Source organism: Pseudophryne corroboree, chromosome 6, assembly GCF_028390025.1.
Source record: "Pseudophryne corroboree isolate aPseCor3 chromosome 6, aPseCor3.hap2, whole genome shotgun sequence".
NCBI lineage: Eukaryota > Metazoa > Chordata > Amphibia > Anura > Myobatrachidae > Pseudophryne > Pseudophryne corroboree.
This window is the reverse complement of record NC_086449.1, coordinates 824,991,360-825,013,615: the sequence shown is the minus strand read 5'-3', so window position 1 is coordinate 825,013,615 and position 22,256 is coordinate 824,991,360. Positions and strand designations below refer to the sequence as shown.

At 49.2% G+C, this 22,256-nt stretch overlaps 1 protein-coding gene across 1 annotated transcript in view; it reads left to right on the top strand.

Moving 5' to 3' along the window:
- The first annotated feature begins 9,188 nt into the window (after positions 1-9,188).
- ATP6V0A4 (ATPase H+ transporting V0 subunit a4) overlaps positions 9,189-22,256 on the top strand; it is a 28,233-nt gene continuing 15,165 nt past the window's right edge. Inside the window, exons 1-6 of the mRNA XM_063929247.1 lie at positions 9,189-9,363; positions 11,900-11,978; positions 12,524-12,621; positions 12,902-13,027; positions 14,702-14,799; positions 16,277-16,403. Coding sequence (XP_063785317.1) covers positions 9,247-9,363; positions 11,900-11,978; positions 12,524-12,621; positions 12,902-13,027; positions 14,702-14,799; positions 16,277-16,403 — 645 coding nt within the window. The 5' untranslated portion in view covers positions 9,189-9,246. The remainder of the gene's footprint in view (positions 9,364-11,899; positions 11,979-12,523; positions 12,622-12,901; positions 13,028-14,701; positions 14,800-16,276; positions 16,404-22,256) is intronic.

Here is a 22,256-nt window from a genome sequence, read left to right as displayed (position 1 = left end):
AGTCAGACAGACCTGGGGTCTGGGTGCTGGTGGTAAGACCCCGGTCCTCAGGGATCCCTGCCTGTAATCTGGGCAGTCAGACAGACCTGGGGTCTGGGTGCTGGTGGTGACACCCCGTCCTCAGGGGTCCCTGTCTGTAATCTGGGCAGTCAGACAGACCTGGGGGTCTGGGTGCTGGTGGTAATACCCCGTCCTCAGGGGTCCCTGCCTGTAATCTGGGCAGTCAGAGAGACCTGGTTGGATACAGGCACCAGTGATTGGGACAAACCAGTTCAGTGTTTGCTAAACACCCTGGAGGGCGTGCACGCCCCATGAAGGTGACCTGTTGTATAAACAACATGTAAATGATCTGCTGTGTTCGGTCTCCTCACCCCGATCTGATACATAATATTTTTCCGCTTCAGAGGTCACCCGGGGATATTAGGAGTGTAGCGTCCTGTGTGAGGATGTTCTGTCAGGTCCATGTATAGGAGACGGTGACACAAGTGACGAGACGACGCTCTCATCTCATACAATAACTATAGATTGTAAGCTCTGGAGAGCAGGCGCCTCCCACCTTCTGTCTCATCTCCCTGATTGTACTGCGCTGCGGAATATGGTGCCGCTGTGCGCGGTCAGCGCTTTATGTATGGGGTCACTCGGATACACGTCCTCTCACTTTGTCTATTCATGAAGCATTGAAAAGTGTGGAGATGTGAGCCAGTGGAGAAGTTGCCCATAGCAACCAATCAGCATTGAAGTAACATTTGTAATTTGCATACTATACAATTGTACGGAGCAGCTGATTGGTTGCTATGGGCAACTTCTCCACTGGATCACTTCTCCACACTTTTCACTGCTTCACTTAGGAGGCCATTTATCACTCTTTACATTTGCAATGTGATCTGGGTGCGATGTTTATGCCCGATGCGCATATATCGGCCAGATGTATGACCGAGCAACCACAGGGAGAGGGGTCCAGCTGACCACACATGCGCGGCGAGCGTGGAGGGTGCCGGGGAGCCCTCTCCTGGCTCAGACTGCCATCTGTAGCCCATAGGCAACAGGGGGCAGCCGCCATCTTCAGAGGGCAATCTCCGCGCTGTTGGTAAATCTGGCAGCATCTCATCCCCCATAGGCTGCCGACGGGAATGGAGGGATCGCAGCAGGTATCGGAGAAATCTGTCATACATTCCGGGAATGTTTCATATTTGCATTCCGGTGTTTTCAGGGATTGAGCCGCAAATATTGAATGCTGAATGGTCCCCATATACAGAGACTGGAAGCTGCTATATCTATACTGTATACTGTATCTTGTGTCACATTGTAACGTTAGGTGAGTACCGGCTTCCATAGAATAAACACACCGGCTATATACATAAGGCACAAGGATAGCGGACACCTTTATACGTGATCATATAAGCAGGTATATTATACACAGGGAAGTATCTGGTGGGGTGTGAGAAGGCATTTAGGATAGTAACACCATAGGGGTGACCTGATGGTAACGACGTGAGACCTGTGAGTGAAGTGACCTCTGTTGTTATATATATATAAGATTTGTGTATATCCTGTGTAGTGACTCAGGTATCAGTGGGATCCTATGTTGCTGAATGAAAGTTTATGTGTAAATATTCAGCGCAAGTGGCTGACTGTAAACAACACGTGATACTACGGTGACACAGTTGTGTTTGTGTGGTGTGTAGTCTGTTATACAGTGTATTTGCTGTCTATGGAGAACTGTCACTAAATGGCAGTGGCGTGCGGTGAGGTCAGAGGCTGGTAAGGCACTACAGCCATAATGTCCGCCGAATCCTGCCGATGACCCCTAGCCAATGCCCGCTACTGCCTCTGAGCTGATGCCACTGCCAATGGCTTACAAACTTGCCCACCATCAACTGACCCAGCCCTCCGCTACTAATTTGCATCTCAGTCCGATGCCGCCAATGCCCACTGCCTGCCTGCTCATCATACTTGTGATATATTGTACATTTTTATAGAAAAAAATAATAATGAGTGTTTGGGACTGGGAAGGGAGTGGGAGGAGGACACGAATGCAATTTTGTTGTCCAGGGCTTCCATTAACTTAATGGAGAAGGGTCTGAATGGGTTAAAAAAAAAATGCGTGGGGTCCCCCCTCCTAAGTATAACCAGCCTCGGGCTCTTTGAGCCAGTCCTGGCTGTTTAAATACTGGGGGGAAAATTGGACAGGGGTTCCCCGTATTTAGACAACCAGCACCGGGCTCTTAGACCGGTCCTGGTTCCAAAAATACGGGGGACAAAAGATGTAGGGGTCCCCCGTATTTTTAAAACCAACACCGGGCTCCACTAGCCAGGGACATAATGCCACAGCCGGGGGACACATTTATGTAGGTCCCTGCGGCCGTGGCATTACCCCACCAACTAGTCACCCCTGGCCGGGGTTCCCTGGGGGAGTGGGGACCCCTTAAATCAAGGGGACCCCCCCTCCAGACACCCAAGGGGCCAGTGGTGAAGCCCGAGGCTGTCTCCAGCACCCCTGGGCGGTGGGTGCCAGGCTGATAGCCATAAGTGTGTAAAAAAAAAAGAATATTGTTTTTTGTTGTGGAACTACAAGGCCCAGCAGGCCTCCCCCGCTTGCTGGTACTTGGAGAACCTCAAGTACCAGCATACGGGGAAATAACGGGCCCGCTGGCACCTGTAGTTCTACAAAAAAAATACCCAAATAAAAACACAACACACACACACCGTGAAAGTAAAAATTTATTAAAACACACTTACACACTCGCACATACTTACCTACATCCCACGCTGGTCACGTCCACTTGTCCATGTAGAATCCAATAGGTGGTTCCTGTAAAAATGAGAGAGAGATTACTTACCGTCAGCCCACGCCGGTCACGTCCACTTGTCCAGTAGAATCCAATAGGGCCGGTATCTGTAAAAATGAAAATTATACTTACAAACAAAGTAATCCACAGGAGGAGAGAGAGAGAGAAATTGAATATTATACACTCACTGACGCGGAAAGACGTTAGCACAGACAGGGGAGAGTGCTGCTGCTGGCTGGGAGGATGAAGCAGGTGCCCCCAAAAGTTATGAGCCCATTAGCAGTGCCCCCAGTAGTTGTGACCCCTGTAGCTGTGCCCCCAGTCGTTGGGCCCCCAGGTGCTGTGCCCCCTCGCTGTGCCCCCAGTAGTTGACCCCTGTAGTTGTGCCCCCTGTAGCTTTGCCCCCTGTAGCAGTGCCCCGAGTAGTTGTGACCCCTGTAGTTGTGCCTCCAGTTGCTGTGCCCCCAGTAGTTGTGCCTCCAGTTGCTGTGCCCCTTGTAGCTGTGCCCCCAGTAGTTGTGACCCCTGTAGTTGTGACCCCAGTTGCTGTGCCCCCTCGCTGTGCCCCCAGTAGTTGACCCCTGTAGCTGTGCCCCCTGTAGCTTTCCCCCCACTAGCAGTGCCCATTGTAGCAGTGCCCCCAGTTGCTGTGTCCCTTGTAGCAGTGCCCCCTGTAGCTGTGCCTCTTGTAGCAGTGCCCCTTGTAGCTGTGCCCCCTGTAGCTGTGCCCCTGTAGCTGTGCCCCTGTAGCTGTGTAGCTGTGCCCCTTGTAGCTGTGTAGCTGTGCCCCTTGTAGCAGTGCCCCCTGTAGCTGTGCCCCTTGTAACAGTGCCCCCTGTAGCAGTGCCTCCAGTTGCTGTGCCCCCTGTAGCTGTGCCCCGGTAGCAGTGCCCCCAGTTGCTGTGCCCCCTGTAGCAGCGCCCCTAGTTGCTGTGCCCCTTGTAGCTGTGCCCCCTGTAGCAGTGCCCCCAGGTGCTGTGCCCCCTCGTTGTGCCCCCAGTAGTTGACCCCTGTAGTTGTGCCCCCAGTTGCTTTGCCCCCAGTAGCTGTGCCCCCTGTAGCTTTGCTCCCTGTTGCAGTGCCCCGAGTAGTTGTGCCTCCAGTTGCTGTGCCCACAGTAGTTGTGACCCCTGTAGTTGTGACCCCAGTTGCTGTGCCCCCTCGCTGTGTCCCCAGTAGTTGACCCCTGTAGCTGTGCCCCCAGTTGCTGTGCCCCCTGTAGCTTTACCCCCAGTAATTGTGCCCCTTGTAGCTGTGCCCCCTGTAGCTTTGCCCCCTGTAGCAGTGCCCGAGTAGTTGTGCCTCCAGTTGCTGTGCCCCTTGTAGCTGTGCCCCCCAGTAGTTGTAACCCCTGTAGTTGTGACCCCAGTTGCTGTGCCCCCTCGCTGTGCCCCCAGTAGTTAACCCCTGTAGCTGTGCCCCCTGTAGCTTTCCCCCAGTAGCTGTGCCCCCAGTTGCTGTGTCCCTTGTAGCAGTGCCCCTAGTTGCTGTGCCTCCAATTGCTGTGCCCCTAGTTGCTGTGCCCCCTGTAGCTGTGCCCCTTGTAGCAGTGCCCCTTGTAGCAGTGCCCCCTGTAGCTGTGCCTCTTGTAGCAGTGACCCCTGTAGCTGTGCCCCCTGTAGCAGTGCCCCCAGTTGCTGTGCCCCCTGTAGCTGTGCCCCGGTAGCAGTGCCCCCAGTTGCTGTGCCCCCTGTAGCAGCGCCCCTAGTTGCTGTGCCCCCTGTAGTAGTGCCCCCAGTCGTTGTGCCCCCAGGTGCTGTGCCCCCTCGTTGTGCCCCCAGTAGTTGACCCCTGTATTTGTGCCCCCAGTTGCTGTGCCCCCAGTTGCTGTGCCCCCTGTAGCTGTGCTCCCTGTAGCAGTGCCCCGAGTAGTTGTGCCTCCAGTAGCTGTGCCCCTTGTAGCTGTGCCCGCCCCCTGCAGCTGTGCCCCTTGTAGCTGTGCCCCTTGTAGCTGTGCCCCCTGTAGCTGTGCCCCCTGCAGCTGTGCCCCCTGTAGCTGTGCCCCCTGTAGCACTGCCCCCAGTTGCTGTGCCCCCTGTAGCAGTGCCCCCTGTTGCTGTGCCCCCTGTAGCTCTGCCCCCTGTAGCTCTGCCCCCTGTAGCAGCGCCCCTAGTTGCTGTGCCCCCTGTAGCAGTGCCCCTTGTAGCAGTGCCCCCTGTAGCAGTGCCCCTTGTAGCAGTGCCCTGTAGCAGTGCCCCCTGTAGCAGTGCCCCTTGTAGCAGTGCCCCTTGTAGCTGTGCCCCTTGTAGCTGTGCCCCCTGTAGCTGTGCCCCCTGTAGCAGTGCCCCTTGTAGCAGTGCCCCCTGTAGCAGTGCCCCTAGTTGCTGTGCCCCCTGTAGCAGTGCCCCTAGTTGCTGTGCCCCCTGTAGCAGTGCCCCTTGTAGCAGTGCCCTGTAGCAGTGCCCCCTGTAGCAGTGCCCCTTGTAGCAGTGCCCCTAGTTGCTGTGCCCCTTGTAGCTGTGCCCCCTGTAGCTGTGCCCCCTGTAGCAGTGCCCCTTGTAGCAGTGCCCCCTGTAGCAGTGCCCCTAGTTGCTGTGCCCCCTGTAGCAGTGCCCCCTGTAGCAGTGCCCCCAGGTTGCTGTGCCCTTTATAGCCGTGCCCTTTGTAGCAGTGCCCCTAGTTGCTGTTCCCCCCCATTTGCTATGCCCCCTAGCTGTGCCAGTGCCCCCGTAGCGCCGCAAACACATAAAAATTCACACGCACACAATACTTACCGCTCCTGCTGCGCTGTCCTCCGTCTCCGGCCGCTGGCTCCTCAGCGCGGCTCAGACACTAGGGGTCAATTATGACCTCTGGTGTCAGTCAGCGCCGCCTGCTGCAGCCAGGGACGGGGGGATTGGACAGCGGATCCAGCACTGGATCCGCTGGGCCAATCAAATCTGGGGGTCTGACAGGGGCATGCATTCATCTGGGCTGAATGCACGCCCCTGTCATTGAGGACCAGTATAGGTGCCACTTCCCCATGCGTTTGCAATGGGCTTTCACAGCCCATTGCTGCGCCCTGCCCCCTGCCCGCCCCCCGCTGCTGGGACTTTAATGTTAGCAGTGGGAGGCACCTCTCCCGCTGCCTCCCACCTGTCCCTCACACGCAGCCACAGGGGGTGGGGGGGATTATTAAAATAATAAAAAAAGATATTTATTACAGACTGTGTTATAAATATCTTCTTTTTATTATTTTAATCATTATGACAGGGGAGGCACTGCCTCCTACCTCCCCTGCCTCCCCTGACTGCACGTTCCTGCTAAATGGTCAGTAACGGCAAAGCTTGTTCTGGAACTGCAGCGGTGACACCTGCTGGCCAAGTGACTGTACTACACCTGACACTGAAGATGTGCTGTATAATGTTGTGTGTTGGGGATATGTACTAAGCCTTGGAGAGTGATAAAGTGGAGAGAGATAAACTACCAACCAATCAGCTCCTGTCATGTTTCAAACACAGCCTCTAACATGGCTGATACTTTGTCTCTCTTTCCACTTTATCTCTCTCCAAGGCTTTTATTTAATTACACCCCCCCTCCACACACACACACACACAGACACGCACACACACACACGCACACACACACACGCGCGCACACACACACGCGCACGCACACACGCAGACACACGCACACACACACACACACACACACACACACACACACACACACACACGTACACACACACACACACACACGTACACACACACAGACACGCACACGCACACACACACAGACACGCACACGCACACACACACGCGCACACACACACGCGCGCAGACACACGCACACGCACACACACACACACAGACACACACACACACACACACACACACACACACAGTTCTATTCATTTTTATGTTTCTATGAGCAAGGGCCTGAAGTGACAATTTTATATTGTACAGCGCTACAGTCTATGCAGTAGCTATACATTTATAGCAGCCAATGCCTATATGTATTTATCTATCTATCTATCTATCTATCTATCTATCTATCTATCTATCTATCTATCTATCTATCAACAGTTTCTTATATTATGCAGCCTATTCCATTGCGCTTTACAATTGGAAACAACAGTAATAACACAAACCTGGGTAATAACAGACAGACAGAGAGGTAGGAGGGCCCTGCTCTATAGATCTAATGCCCCTTCCTGTGTGTCCTCGGTATCCGTTCACATGGTCGACCATGTTATGGTCGACAGTCATTAGGTCGACCACTATTGGTCGACATTGACATGGTCGACATGGACACGTGGTCGACACATGAAAATGGTCGACACGTGAAAAGGTCGACATGAGTTTTTTTAACTTTTTTTTCTTTTGGGGAACTTTTCCATACTTTACGATCCACATGGACTACGATTGGAACGGTAAAGTGTGCCGAGCGAAGCGGCAGCGGAGCGAAGGCACCATGCCCGAAGCATGGCGAGCGAAGCGAGCCATGCGAGGGGACGCGGTGCACTAATTGGGGTTCCCAGTCACTTTACGCAAAAAACGACACAAAAAAAAGTTAAAAAACTCATGTCGACCTTTTCACATGTCGACCTTTCATGTGGCGACAATTTTCATGTGTCGACCATGTGTCCATGTCGACCATGTCAATGTCGACCAATAGTGGTCGAACTAATGACTGTCGACCATAACATGGTCGACCATTCATACCGGAACCGTGTCCTCCGTCCTCTCCTGTATTATGGGTTACCTCTGAGTGAAGGCAGCTAGGAAGGTGACTGACAGCTGGAGCTGGCTGCCCTGTGAGGACTTGCTGTACCTGCTTTGTTATTACCTATAACAGTGGAAGAGAACCAGGGGGTAGGAACCAGTCAGATGCTGCCCCTTCCAGCCCCCATCTCCTGGGTAGGAGGGACCTCTGCAGTAGGACAGGGCCACCCCAGCCTCACACCCCTCTCCCAGCCCCAGCATCACCACTTTCTTAATGCTCCTTAGATGGGAGAACAGTGTAACGTGTGCTAGGTTTCTGGCTGAGAGAGTGCAGACCCCCTCGGAGGAGCAGAGGTCAGAACAGGTAAGTTACCTGGCAGCACACACCTGTCCTGTGCTCACCTGAGTTACAGTATGTCCTGCAGTGACAGTGTTACCTATTCTACCTATTACCTGCCACTTTCTGCCATGTGCAATATTCTGTAATATCCATGAATTCATTTGGTGGTAACAATGTCCGCTCACCTTAACCTGTGCTGCATACGTCTCAGTTACTGATATATAATCATCACTGTATGTTATAACAACATATATGTAATTAGTGGAAATAGTGCGGACAGCTTACTGCAAGGTGCATGACGTCTAACGGGCTCCGTATGATTAAAAACATTATTGATTTAATGTTTAATTATTCAATATGAAGTTTAATAATACAGTACATTATAGCACATATCATATCATATTATATATAATGTTTTAGTGATACACAGTTTAGCATTTGAATGTAATTACTGTTAATCAGATAGGACAGTACAGGATCTATAATTCCCTTTATGACATGTTTGCTGATTTTAGATACAATGAGTAGACGGTGAGAATTGGAATCAATGTGCAGTTTGGTTAATGTTTAGAAATAGGGAATGTTGGGAACTAATTTAGAACACATCAAAGTCATCTAGTTATTATCCTGATCGAGTGATAGATAGCCAGTGATTTAGTGCTCCCCTGATGATACTGTACGGTGTCATTTGGTATATCAGGATATATCGGGGCACCGAGTACTAATACTGGTGAATTTCCAGATATTATTAATATTAGTGATAATAACCGTCGTCATGTTCGCACGAATGCAATGCTCATTATCTGCCTTGCGTACTCATAGGTAACACGCATTCCCACCCTTGGATTCGCTCCCACCCAATCGGTCTGCATCTACTTTTGGGGGATATCATGACCAACAGAAAACTTAATTTCAAAGTGCACCGTATAATGGATCACCCCCTCAATTAATTAAAAGTATTCAATTTTTTTCCTAAAATACCGATTTGGTTAGGCTCATTTTTGAGGAAATAAGAGTTTATTATATGTTGCACATTTGTGTTTTAACATTTCGATTACATTGTTTGGAAATCACATATAATGCACTAAGTATCAATTTAATCCCCCTTCCCTCCTACATGTGTCAAGAAAACCAAAAACAAACCTGACATAAAAATGTTACAGAGTAATCTGGGCCTCTAGCTGCCATCTGGGCCTTATGTGGTAGCCTAGGTTGCTCAGTGGATGATCTGGATCGGCTTTTATGCCTGCAGCAGTCACAGATAAGAGTCCTGGGCTGCTTCGGGGGTTTATCCAACCCAGTCTTACATGAAGAATGGAGCTTTGTATTAGGGATGAGTTTTGGTAAATGAAAACTATGTCCCATAAACTGATGCCTCTGACCAGGCGCGTTTCGCCTGTTTGGTTTTATAATGTGACTATTGTTTTCCCTTTACAGTCTGAGCTGAGGGACCGCGCTGCAGGCTGCTACCAGGATGGGGTCCCTGTTCCGGAGCGAGGAGATGTGTCTGACGCAGCTGATCCTACAGGTGGAGGCCGGGTACTGCTGCATCGCTGAGCTGGGGGAACTGGGGCTGGTCCAGTTCAGGGATGTAAGTAGCTGATGGAATGATTCCATGTACTGGCTGGTGGGATCGGGTGGAGAGTGGGGGTAGCAGTGATCAGTACAAGGAATTGGCGCATCTAGAGGTGGACGCACATGTGCTCTGAAATCTCGCTGGGAAAAGACGCACATATAAAAAAACATATTTCATATGTTGACACTTCTGAATAAGATAGAGCTCACTTGTAGCTGGGATAAGTGTGATATTTACACCAGAACATAGAACTAGAGAGAAATGGGCTTGCTAGTATAGGTATATACAGTAGCGGATCTTGCCACGGGCAAGCAGTACTTTTGCCCGGGGCGCCGCCTTCCGGAGGGCGCAGGGCGCCTTCCGGAGGGCGCCGCACCAGGGCAAGATCCGCTGCTGCAGTGTGTGCCCCCCGGCCCCCGCTGTCGCCCTGCTGCCGCTGGCCGCTGGGAAGGGAAACTAGACGCGTACGCGTCTAGTTTCCCTTCGTGGAGAGGTCCTTTACTGTGCGGTGCGCGATGACGTCATCGCGCACCGCACGGCCAAGGTCCTCTCCACGAAGGGAACTAGACGCTACGCGTCTAGTTTCTCTTCGTTGAAAGGACCTTTGATGTGCGGTGCACGATGACATCATCGCGCACCGCGCATCATTCCAGTCTGTACAGGGGGCGTAAATGACCACGCCCCCTGTATGAAGCCACGCCCCCCAATGCCGCCCGGGGCGCCAGAAGCCCTGGAACCGGCCCTGGGTATATATATATATATATATATATATATATATATATATCTACAGGTTGAGTGTCCCTTATCCAAAATGCTTGGGACCAGAGGTATTTTGGATATGGGATTATTCCGTATTTTGGAATAATTGCATACCATAATGAGATATCATGGTGATGGGACCTAAGTCTAAGCACAGAATACATTTATGTTACATATACACCTTATACACACAGCCTGAAGGTCATTTTAGCCAATATTTTTTATAACTTTGTGCATTAAACAAAGTGTGTGTACATTCACACAATTCATTTATGTTCCATATACACCTTATACACACAGCCTGAAGGTCATTTAATACAATATTTTTAATAACTTTGTGTATTAAACAAAGTTTGTGTACATCGAGCCATCAAAAAACAAAGGTTTCACTATCTCACTCTCACTCAAAAAAGTCCGTATTTCGGAATATTCCGTATTTCGGAATATTTGGATATGGAATACTCAACCTGTATATATATGTAGAAAGGTAAGGCACTCCTAAAGCTTCATACAAATAATGCCGGTGCCTCCGTAAAACCAAGGTAATAACACAGAGAAAAGACGTGAAACTCATCATATGTTGAAGTAACGTTTCAGTGGACACCCCACTGTCGTCAGACTTTTATTATAATAAAAGTCTGACGACAGTGGGGTGTCCACTGAAACGTTACTTCAACATATGATGAGTTTGTGAGTTCTTCAGATTGCCGTGAGTGCCACGTCTTTTCTCTGTATATATATATATATACAGGTTGAGTATCCCTTATCCAAAATGCTTGGGACCAGAGGTATTTTGGATATGGGATTTTTCCGTATTTTGGAATAATTGCATACCATTATGAGATATCATGGTGATGGGAACTAAATATAAGCACAGAATGCATTTATGTTACATATCCACCTTATACACACAGCAGGAAGGTAATTTTAGCCAATATTTTTTGTAACTTTGTGCATTAAACAAAGTGTGTGTACAGTCACACAATTCATTTATGTTGCATATTCACCTTATACACACAGCAGGAAGGTAATTTAATACAATATTTTTAATAACTGTGTATTAAACAAAGCTTGTGTACATTGAGCCATCAAAAAACAAAGGTTTCACTATCCCACTCTCACGCAAAAAAAGTCCGTATTTCGGAATATTCCGTATTTCAGAATATTTGGATATGGGATACTCAACCTGTATATATATATATATATATTGTATAAAATAAACAATAGCTTACGTGTTATAATTGTCCAATTCAGATACTCCCATAAAGTGATGCTTTTTATCTTGCACTAAGTGTAATATCGCAAAGCAGAACACGATGCCCTGTATTTCTATGACAGAATACAGCAACACTCCTCACCTACGCGTTTCATCAAGTGACTTCATCAGGGGTCTATACCTAAATGTGTTGCAGTTACATGAACACAGGCTCATTGTGCAAAGCCTACGCTTACCTGCTCTGTTTCACCTCTCCAGACGTAAGAAGACTCATGTCAGCAATACACAATAGAGTCTTAGGGTATATTTACTGAAGACTGTTTATTAACTTGCATTTTTATTGATTTTAAATCGACAAGAAACAATCTAAACCAATATTGAGTTCCAAGGGCCATAACACACATGTACCAACAAATTATTTGTTATATGTTAGTATATGTGTGTATTATCCCCAGAAACACATCGATGTAAAATCGATGACAATCGACCTTTCATAAATATACCGAGCATATACGCGAGCATTTCTTTGCTAATTTCGTCGTCGCCTGACAGTTAACTCTTTGCTGTTTATTGCAGCTGAATGCCTCCATCAACAACTTCCAGCGCAGGTTTGTCAATGAGGTGCGGCGTTGCGAGGGGATGCAGCGGATTCTGCGTGAGTACAGAGCGTCTTTCTGTACACGTACCGGAGACACACGTGTTCTCTACATGTGACACACAGTTACCAGTAATATTCACAGTTCTCTGCTCTTAGTATGTAATGAACAGACCCTCACTACAATTTTAATGAAACCATTTTTTTAAATATACAGTCACATATATCATAAGCCATAAATCATAAGCATTAAAACTGTATTTCTATTTTATCTCACAAAATTATGCAAATTTTCTACTTTAACGTATTTGGAAAGATAACGAGGCTGAGATTATAGAGACTGTACACGCCCACATGCCACTGGCCACTCCCACTGACCGCACCCACACTGCACTGGCCACACCTCTTCCACTTCTGGCAATAGGCCCTTGATCATTTTCAGCCCCAGGCCATGCGGCCCGTAATCCGGCCCTGACTACAGAGCTTGTCCGCTTGTTTATGTCATTATTGCAGGAATTACATCTGTATCGAGCCTTTGACTTGTTGGAATTATGTGATTATATTATTTATTTCTGACATCAGCTTCTGACTCTTTTGGAGTATAGGATTTTTGGAGTGTGAGATGCAAAATGATAAAATCAACATCAGGATCCCTGAAAAGACGCCGCAGACCCCACTCCCCCGAGAGATGATTGACCTGGAGGTGAGTGCTAGAGAGAGAGAGAGAGGTACTTGACCCCAAAGGGCCCCCGCAACACCTGTCCTCCGGCCCTTAAAGCTCTTCTAGAGCCAGGCCCAGTGTGGCTTCAGTTCAGGAGCCGACCTCTTCTCTTTGCATACTGAATTAGGGCTGAAGTGTTCCTCAGGGGCGGGGTTTGGGGTCATGCAGAGCTGTGGTGGAGCGGAGAATGTGAGTATAGTGCGACACAGTATTGGGGGTCTCTCTGTGGATGGCGCTAACCATCTCCTTACCCCCATGACAGACAGTCCTGGAGAAGCTGGAAGGGGAACTGCAGGAGGTGAACCACAACCAACAGACCCTGAAACAAAACTTCCTGGAGCTGACGGAGCTGAAGCATCTCCTGAAGAAGACTCAGGATTTTTTTGAGGTATCAGAAATTTATTTTTATTCTCTAACTAAAGGAAGACCCTTGTGGGATGGGCAGAAGGGCAAAGTTCCTACAAGAAGGTGCATACACTCAGAGTACAGAGGAAGTAATGAGCGAAGTCTAGTTTTGGGGGTAACCCTGGTATCTATGGATGAGATGCTCTGCAGAACAAGTCATTATACAGTTATGGTATAGATCAGGGCAATGTGCTGCAGATCTAAAGTGATTGTGATCGAATAATTTCAAAGATTTCAAAAGGAAAATGGCCTCTGGCACTATATGTAAATGAGAGGGAGGAGACAGATCGAGGAGACTTTGCAGTAGTGTAAAAAGGAAGCTGGCCCCTGGCACTGTATGTAAATGAGAGGGAGGAGACAGATCGAGGAGACTTTGCAGTAGTGTAAAAAGGAAGCTGGCCCCTGGCACTGTATGTAAATGAGAGGGAGGAGTCTCATTCAGCAGATATTCCAGTAGTAGAAGCAGACAGATGGCCCCTGGCACTTTATGTAAATGTGAGGGAGGAGACTTTTTCTGCAGATATTCCAGTAGTGGAAGCAGACAGATGGCCCCTGGCACTGTATGTAAATGAGAGGGAGGAGACTCATTCAGCAGGTATTCCAGTAGTTGAAGCAAACAGATGGCCCCTGGCACTGTATGTAAATGAGAGGGAGGAGACTAATTCTGCAGATATTCCAGTAGTGGAAGCAGACAGATGGCCCCTGGCACTGTATGTAAATGAGAGAGAGGAGACTCATTCAGCAGGTATTCCAGTAGTGGAAGCAAACAGATGGCCCCTGGCACTGTATGTAAATGAGAGTGCGGAGACAGATCAAGCAGACTTTGATGGCCCATGGCGTTGTATATAAATGAGGGGGAGGAGACTTTGATGGCCCCTGGCCGTGTATGTAAATGAGAGGGAGAGACAGATGGAGCAGACTTTATGGCCCCTGGCACTGTATGTAAATGAGAGGAAGGAGACTTTATGGCCCCTGGCACTGTATGTAAATGAGAGGGAGGAGACTTTATGGCCCCTGGCACTGTATGTAAATGAGAGGGAGGAGACTTTGATGGCCCCTGGCACTGTATGTAAATGAGAGGAAGGAGACTTTATGGCCCCTGGCACTGTATGTAAATGAGAGGGAGGAGACTTTGATGGCCCCTGGCACTGTATGTAAATAAGAGGGAGGAGACTTTGATTGCCCCTGGCACTGTATGTAAGTGAGAGGGAGGAGACTTTGATGGCCCCTGGCACTGTATGTAAATGAGAGGGAGGAGACTTTGATGGCCCCTGGCACTGTATGTAAATGAGAGGGAGGAGACTTTGATGGCCCCTGGCACTGTATGTAAATGAGAGGGAGGAGACTTTGATGGCCCCTGGCACTGTATGTAAATGAGAGGGAAAGAGTATTTGATGGCCCCTGGCACTGTATGTAAATGAGAGGGAGGAGACTTTGATGGCCCCTGGCACTGTATGTAAATGAGAGGGAGGAGACTTTGATGGCCCCTGGCACTGTATGTAAATGAGAGGGAGGAGACTTTGATGGCCCCTGGCACTGTAGCTTTGGGAATAGTACCGGCAGGTCAGCGCATCCTCTTCCTATATATGATATCCTGACTGTCATATATATAATCACGCCTCTGATCCTGTACGTGGGATGTTTGTATTATTTATAGGCTGAAGCAAACCTCCCAGATGATTTCTTTAGTGAAGATACCAGCAGTCTCCTGGAACTCCGGACGGTGCCCTCCGCCGCGGCTGCGGGCAAGTTGGGGTAAGTTCCTCATGGGTAGTTACGTGGGTGCGCGGAGTGTGGTGACAACAGTGACGGCGACACCTAAAGCGTCTGTTATAAATCTTCTCACGCTCACACAGGCTCTGGTTATTGGTCCTGTGACACTTTCAGGGGTATATTTATATTAAAGGTTGATTTTGTGTTTTCCACCAAATTTTGGTCGATTTTGCATCGGAGATTTACTAAAGGTAAAAATCGCCCCCCCCCCCCCCGAAAAACTAGATAACATCAAACAACGGGAAAACATGGATGTCTCTCTGATGTGTTCAATGCAGATCGGAGGTTTACTAACAGCAGATTTGTAAAATCGATCAACATCGGCCAACATCGGCAGGGTGTTCCAGGGCCAAAATTCCATATTTACTAACAGCTGTTTTGTAAACTCGACCAAAAACCGACTTTTTATAAATATGGAATTCTGTCCCTGGAACACCCTGCCGATGTTGGCCAATTTTAGATCGATTTTAAATCGATCGTTAGTAAATATACTCCTGAGCCTGAGCTGTGGTCTCAGCAGCTTGTGCGACCGTCAGGATAGGAACACAAGCTCTAAAAATAAGGCAGTATTCATTGAGCAACAACTAGGTATGGGACATCGAAAGAAAACATCGCTACTGCCGATGTTCGTAACATTGGACACAAAACATCGTTTAGTCGAGATACGGTCATTAGGTTGACACCACTTAGATCGACAGTCATTAGGTCGACCACTATTAGTCGACATGTACTAGGTTGACAGGTCAAAAGGTCGACATGAGTTTTTTTTTAATCAATTTTTGGACTTTTTCATACTTTACGATCCACGTGGACTACGATTGGGAATAGTGACCTATGCCGAGTGCAGAGAGGCACCTTGCCCGAAGCCATGCGAGGGGACACGGTGCCCTAATTGGGGTTCCCCATCACTTTATGAAGAAAACGACACCCAAAAAAGTAAAAAAACTCATGTCGACCCTTTTACCTGTTAACCTAATGACCCTGTCGACCTAGTGACCCTGTCGACTAATGCATGTCGACCAATAGTGGTCGACCTAATGACTGTTGACCTAAGTTGTGTCGACCCAACGACCCGTACCCATTTAGCCTTTGCTGCAGCAACATCGGAAGCTGTGTGGAGAGACAGAATGTGTGTATATTATCGTAGCTCCGGGACCGGATACATAAAGTGGTGAAGTTGCTCTTAGCAACCAACCAGCTCCTAACTGTCATTTTTCAAATACAGCCTGTAACATGGCAGTTAGGAGCTGATTGGCTGGTACTTTATCCACTTTATCTCTCTCTAAGATTTGCTAAATCTCCCCCATAGTGTTTTGAATCCTGTTTGAGTACTGATGCCGCTGCTGAGTCCATGAATTCACTGCAGTTCGGTGTCACTATTATCCTGGGAAATTATGACTCTGTCTCTCTATCTCTGCTGTCATTGTCTTCTCCCATAATCCTCCCTTTCTCCGTGCAGGTACACCGCTGGGGTGATCGGGAGAGAGCGCATGGCCTCATTCGAGAGGCTGCTGTGGAGGGTCTGCCGGGGGAATATCTACGTGAAGTATAGTGAGCTGGACACCACGCTGGAGGACCCGGTCACTGTAAGGAACAGTCTAGTTCTCACGTGTCTTGTCTCCGTCTGTCAGGAGAGAACTTATGATCGGCCATATAAGGCCCGGTCATGGTTGGATCATCCATTAAACCACCTAGGCCCACGCCAAGGGTCTGACCCTGAGTCATGCACTCAATGCAATTACTCTGGCCCATGGAAAATGTGGTACAGTCGCATTAGCGTTCCAGATTGTCCGCATTTGGACCTGCGTGCGACCCAGACGGCCCTAACCCGAGGGCCCAGAGCAGCACAAGCCCCCAATCCATATGGGAGCTCTGTGTTATAGGGGCATTGATTTATAATGGGCTCCTCTGCCTCAGCAGCTCAAGCCAGTTTTGCAGATCTACACTATAACACGATCAGAGACTTCTGAATCATGACTGCCATCTGCCAGTAAATTTACTGACGCTTCTGTAGGAAAACAGTAGCAAACAGTAAAAATTACTTCATACACATAACGGTGTCACACCAGCCATAGAGTTGTATGCATTTCCATTGTACCCAAGTTATGTTTCATTACAATTGGTGGCAGGCAGTAAATAATTACAGTTGTCAAGTAAAAAAACTATTGTGAAATGGCGTCAGCCGTTCCCAGAATGCCACAATAAGCACGAATACGTCTGACAGTTTTATGTGCAGAATCCCGGACGGGTAAAAATAAGAATTTACTCACCGGTAATTCTATTTCTCGTAGTCCGTAGTGGATGCTGGGAACTCCGTAAGGACCATGGGGAAAAGACGGGCTCCGCAGGAGACTGGGCACTCTTAAAAGAAAGATTAGGTACTATATCTGGTGTGCACTGGCTCCTCCCTCTACGCCTCTCCTCCAGACCTCAGTTAGGGAAACTGTGCCCGGAAGAGCTGACATTACCAGGAAAGGATTTGGAATCCAGGGTAAGACTCATACCAGCCACACCAATCACACTGTACAACTTGTGATAACCATACCCAGTTAACAGTATGATAACAACTGAGCCTCAGTAACAGATGGCTCATAACAATAACCCTTTAGTTAAGCAATAACTATATACATGTATTGCAGAGAGTCCGCACTTGGGACGGGCGCCCAGCATCCACTACGGACTACGAGAAATAGAATTACCGGTGAGTAAATTCTTATTTTCTCTGACGTCCTAGTGGATGCTGGGAACTCCGTAAGGACCATGGGGATTATACCAAAGCTCCCAAACGGGCGGGAGAGTGCGGACGACTCTGCAGCACCGAATGAGCAAAGGCAAGGTCCTCCTCAGCCAGGGTATCAAACTTGTAGAACTTAGCAAATGTGTTTGAACCCGACCAAGTAGCAGCTCGGCAAAGCTGTAAAGCCGAGACCCCTCGGGCAGCCGCCCAAGAAGAGCCCACCTTCCCTGTGGAATGGGCTTTTACTGATTTAGGATGCGGCAATCCTGCCGCAGAATGAGCTTGCTGAATCGTGCTACAGATCCAGCGCGCAATAGTTTGCTTTAAAGCAGGAGCACCCAGCTTGTTGGGCGCATGCAGGATAAACAGCGAGTCAGTTTTCCTGACTCCAGCCGTCCTGGCTACATATATTTTCAAAGCCCTGACTACATCTAGTAACTTGGAGTCCTCCAAGTCCCTAGTAGCCGCAGGCACCACAATAGGTTGGTTCAAATGAAACGCTGACACCACCTTAGGGAGAAATTGGGGACGAGTCCTCAATTCTGCCCTGTCCATATGGAAGATCAGATAAGGGCTTTTACACGACAAAGCCGGCAATTCTGACACCCGCCTAGCCGAAGTTAAGGCCAATAGCATGACCACTTTCCACGTGAGGTATTTTAGCTCCACGGTCTTAAGTGGCTCAAACCAGTGGGATTTCAGGAAATCCAACACAACGTTAAGATCCCAAGGTGCCACTGGAGGCACAAAAGGGGGCTTAATATGCAGCACTCCCTTAACAAACGTCTGAACTTCAGGCAGTGAAGCCAGTTCTTTTTGAAAGAAAATAGATAGGGCCGAAATCTGGACCTTTATGGATCCTAATTTTAGGCCCATAGTCACTCCTGACTGTAGGAAGTGCAGGAATCGACCCAGCTGGAATTCTTCTGTAGGGGCCTTCCTGGCCTCACACCAAGCAACATATTTTCGCCATATACGGTGATAATGTTGTGCTGTCACGTCTTTCCTAGCCTTTATCAGCGTAGGAATCACTTCATCTGGAATGCCCTTTTCCGTTAGGATCCGGCGTTCAACCGCCATGCCGTCAAACGCAGCCGTGGTAAGTCTTGGAACAGACAGGGCCCCTGCTGTAACAGGTCCTGTCTGAGAGGCAGAGGCCATGGGTCCTCTGAGATCATTTCTTGTAGTTCTGGGTACCAAGTTCTTCTTGGCCAATCCGGAACGATGAGTATAGTTCTTACTCCTCTCTTTCTTACAATCCTCAGTACCTTGGGTATGAGAGGAAGAGGAGGGAACACATAAACCGACTGGTACACCCACGGTGTCACTAGTGCGTCCACAGCTATCGCCTGAGGGTCTCTTGATCTGGCGCAATATTTTTTTAGCTTTTTATTGAGACGGGACGCCATCATGTCTACCTGTGGCCGTTCCCAACGATTTACAATCAGCGTGAAGACTTCTGGATGAAGTCTCCACTCTCCCGGGTGGAGGTCGTGCCTGCTGAGGAAGTCTGCTTCCCAGTTGTCCACTCCCGGAATGAACACTGCTGACAGTGCTAGCACGTGATTCTCCGCCCATCGAAGAATCCTTGTGGCTTCTGCCATCGCCATCCTGCTTCTTGTGCCGCCCTGTCGGTTTACATGGGCGACCGCCGTGATGTTGTCTGACTGAATCAGCACCGGTTGGTTTTGAAGCAGGGGTTCTGCTTGACTCAGGGCGTTGTAAATGGTCCTTAGCTCCAGAATATTTATGTGAAGGGAAGTCTCCTGACTTGACCACTGTCCTTGGAAGTTCCTTCCCTGAGTGACTGCCCCCCAACCTCGGAGGCTTGCATCCGTGGTCACCAGGACACAGTCCTGTATGCTGAATCTGTGGCCCTCGAGAAGATGAGCACTCTGCAGCCACCACAGCAGAGACACCCTGGCCCTCGGGGACAGGGTGATCAGCCGATGCATCTGAAGATGCGATCCGGACCACTTGTCTAACAGATCCCACTGTAAGATCCTTGCATGGAACCTGCCGAAGGGAATTGCTTCGCAGACGCGTCGCAGGAATCAGCTGCGACTTTGGGATATTCAGAATCCAGCCGTGCTGTTGCAGCACTTCCCGAGATAGTGCTACGTTGACTAACAACTGCTCCTTGGACCTCGCCTTTATAAGGAGATCGTCCAAGTACGGGATAATTATAACTCCCTTCTTCCGAAGGAGTATCATCATTTCGGCCATTACCTTGGTAAATACCCTCGGTGCCGTGGACAGACCAAACGGCAACGTCTGGAATTGGTAATGACAGTCCTGTACCACAAACCTGAGGTACTCCTGGTGAGGTGGGTAAATGGGGACATGCAGATAAGCGTCCTTGATGTCCAGCGACACCATAAAATCCCCCTCTTCCAGGCTTGCAATAACCGCCCTGAGCGATTCCATTTTGAACTTGAACTTCCTTACATAAGTGTTCAAGGATTTTAAATTTAGAATGGGTCTCACCGAACCGTCTGGTTTCGGTACCACAAACATTGTGGAATAGTAACCCCGTCCCTGTTGAAGGAGGGGAACCTTGATTATCACCTGCTGAAGGTACAGCTTGTGAATAGCCGCCAGTACTACCTCCCTTTCCCTGGGAGCCGCTGGCAAGGCTGATTTGAGGTAACGGCGAGGGGGAGTCGCCTCGAACTCCAGCATGTATCCCTGAGATACCACTTGTAGAACCCAGAGATCCACCTGTGAGCGAACCCACTGGTCGCTGAAGTTCCGGAGACGCGCCCCCACCGCACCTGGCTCCACCTGTGGAGCCCCAGATTCATGCGGTGGACTTAGTGGAAGCAGGGGAGGATGTTTGTTCCTGGGAACTGGCTGTCTGGTGCAGCTTTTTCCCTCTACCCCTGCCTCTGGGCAGAAAGGATGCGCCTCTGACCCGCTTGCCTTTCTGAGGCCGAAAGGACTGTACTTGATAATACGGTGCTTTCTTAGGCTGTGAGGAAACCTGAGGTAAAAAAGTCGACTTCCCAGCTGTTGCTGTGGATACGAGGTCCGAGAGACCGTCCCCAAACAATTCCTCACCCTTATAAGGCAAAACCTCCATGTGCCTTTTAGAATCAGCATCACTTGTCCACTGCCGAGTCCATAATACTCTCCTGGCAGAAATGGACATTGCATTAATTCTAGATGCCAGCCGGCAAATGTCCCTCTGTGCATCCCTCATATACAAGACAACGTCCTTTATATGCTCTATGGTTAGCAAAATAGCATTCCTGTCGAGGGTATCAATGTTGTCTGACAGGGTATCAGACCATGCGGCTGCAGCACTACACATCCATGCTGAAGCAATAGCAGGTCTCAGTATAGTACCTGAGTGTGTATATACAGACTTCAGGATAGCCTCCTGCTTTCTATCTGCAGGCTCCTTTAGGGTGGCCGTATCCTGAGACGGCAGTGCCACCCTTTTAGATAATCGTGTGAGCGCCTTGTCCACCCTAGGGGATGTCTCCCAGCGTAACCTATCCATTGGCGGGAAAGGGTACGCCATCAGTAACCTCTTAGAAATCGCTAGTTTCTTATCAGGTGAACACCACGCTTCTTCACACAATTCATTTAATTCATCAGATGGGGAAAAAGTCACTGGCTGCTTTTTCTCCCCAAACATAATACCCTTTTTAGTGGTAACCGGGTTAATGTCAGAAATGTGCAACACATTTTTCATTGCCGTAATCATGCATCGGATGGCCCTTGTGGACTGTACATTTGTCTCATCCTCGTCTACACTGGAGTCAGACTCCGTGTCGACATCTGTGTCTGCCATCTGAGCTAGCGGGCGTTTTTGAGCCCCTGATGGCCTCTGAGACGCCAGGGCAGGCGCGGGCTGAGATGCCGGCTGTCCCAAGGCTGTTACGTCATCAAACCTTTTATGTAAAGAGTTGACACTGTCGGTTAATACCTTCCACATATCCATCCACTCCGGTGTCGGCCCCGTAGGGGGCGACATCACACTTATCGGCTCCTGCTCCGCCTCCACGTAGCCCTCCACATCAAACATGTCGACGAAGCCGTACCGACACACTGCACACACACAGGGAATGCTCTGACTGATGACAGGACCCCACAAAGTCCTTTGGGGAGACAGAGAGAGAGTATGCCAGCACACACCACAGCGCTATATAACACAGGGATTTTCACTATACTGAGTGATTTTTCCCAATAGCTGCTTATTAACACCAATTTGCGCCTAAATTTATGTGCCCCCCCCTCTCTTTTTTAGCCTTGTTGTACTGTATACTGCAGGGGAGAGCCTGGGGAGCGTCCTTCCAGCGGAGCTGTGAAGAGAAAAAGGCGCTGGCTCTGCTGAGGAAGATAGCCCCGCCCCCTCAGCGGCGGGCTTCTCCCGCTTTTTATAATGTTAATGGCGGTTTTTTTTGCACATATACAGTGTTATACACTGTATTATGTGCTATTTGTGCCAAAAGGTAAACTAATTGCTGCCCAGGGCGCCCCCCCCCACCCCCCCGGCGCCCTGCACCCAACAGTGACCGGAGTGTGTGGTGTGCTATGGGAGCAATGGCGCACAGCTGCAGTGCTGTGCGCTACCTTAATGAAGACAGCAGTCTTCAGCTGCCGTTTTTCATCTTTATCTTCCGTCTTCTGGCTCTGCAAGGGGGACGGCGGCGCGGCTCCGGGAACGGACGATCGAGGTCGGGCCCTGTGTTCG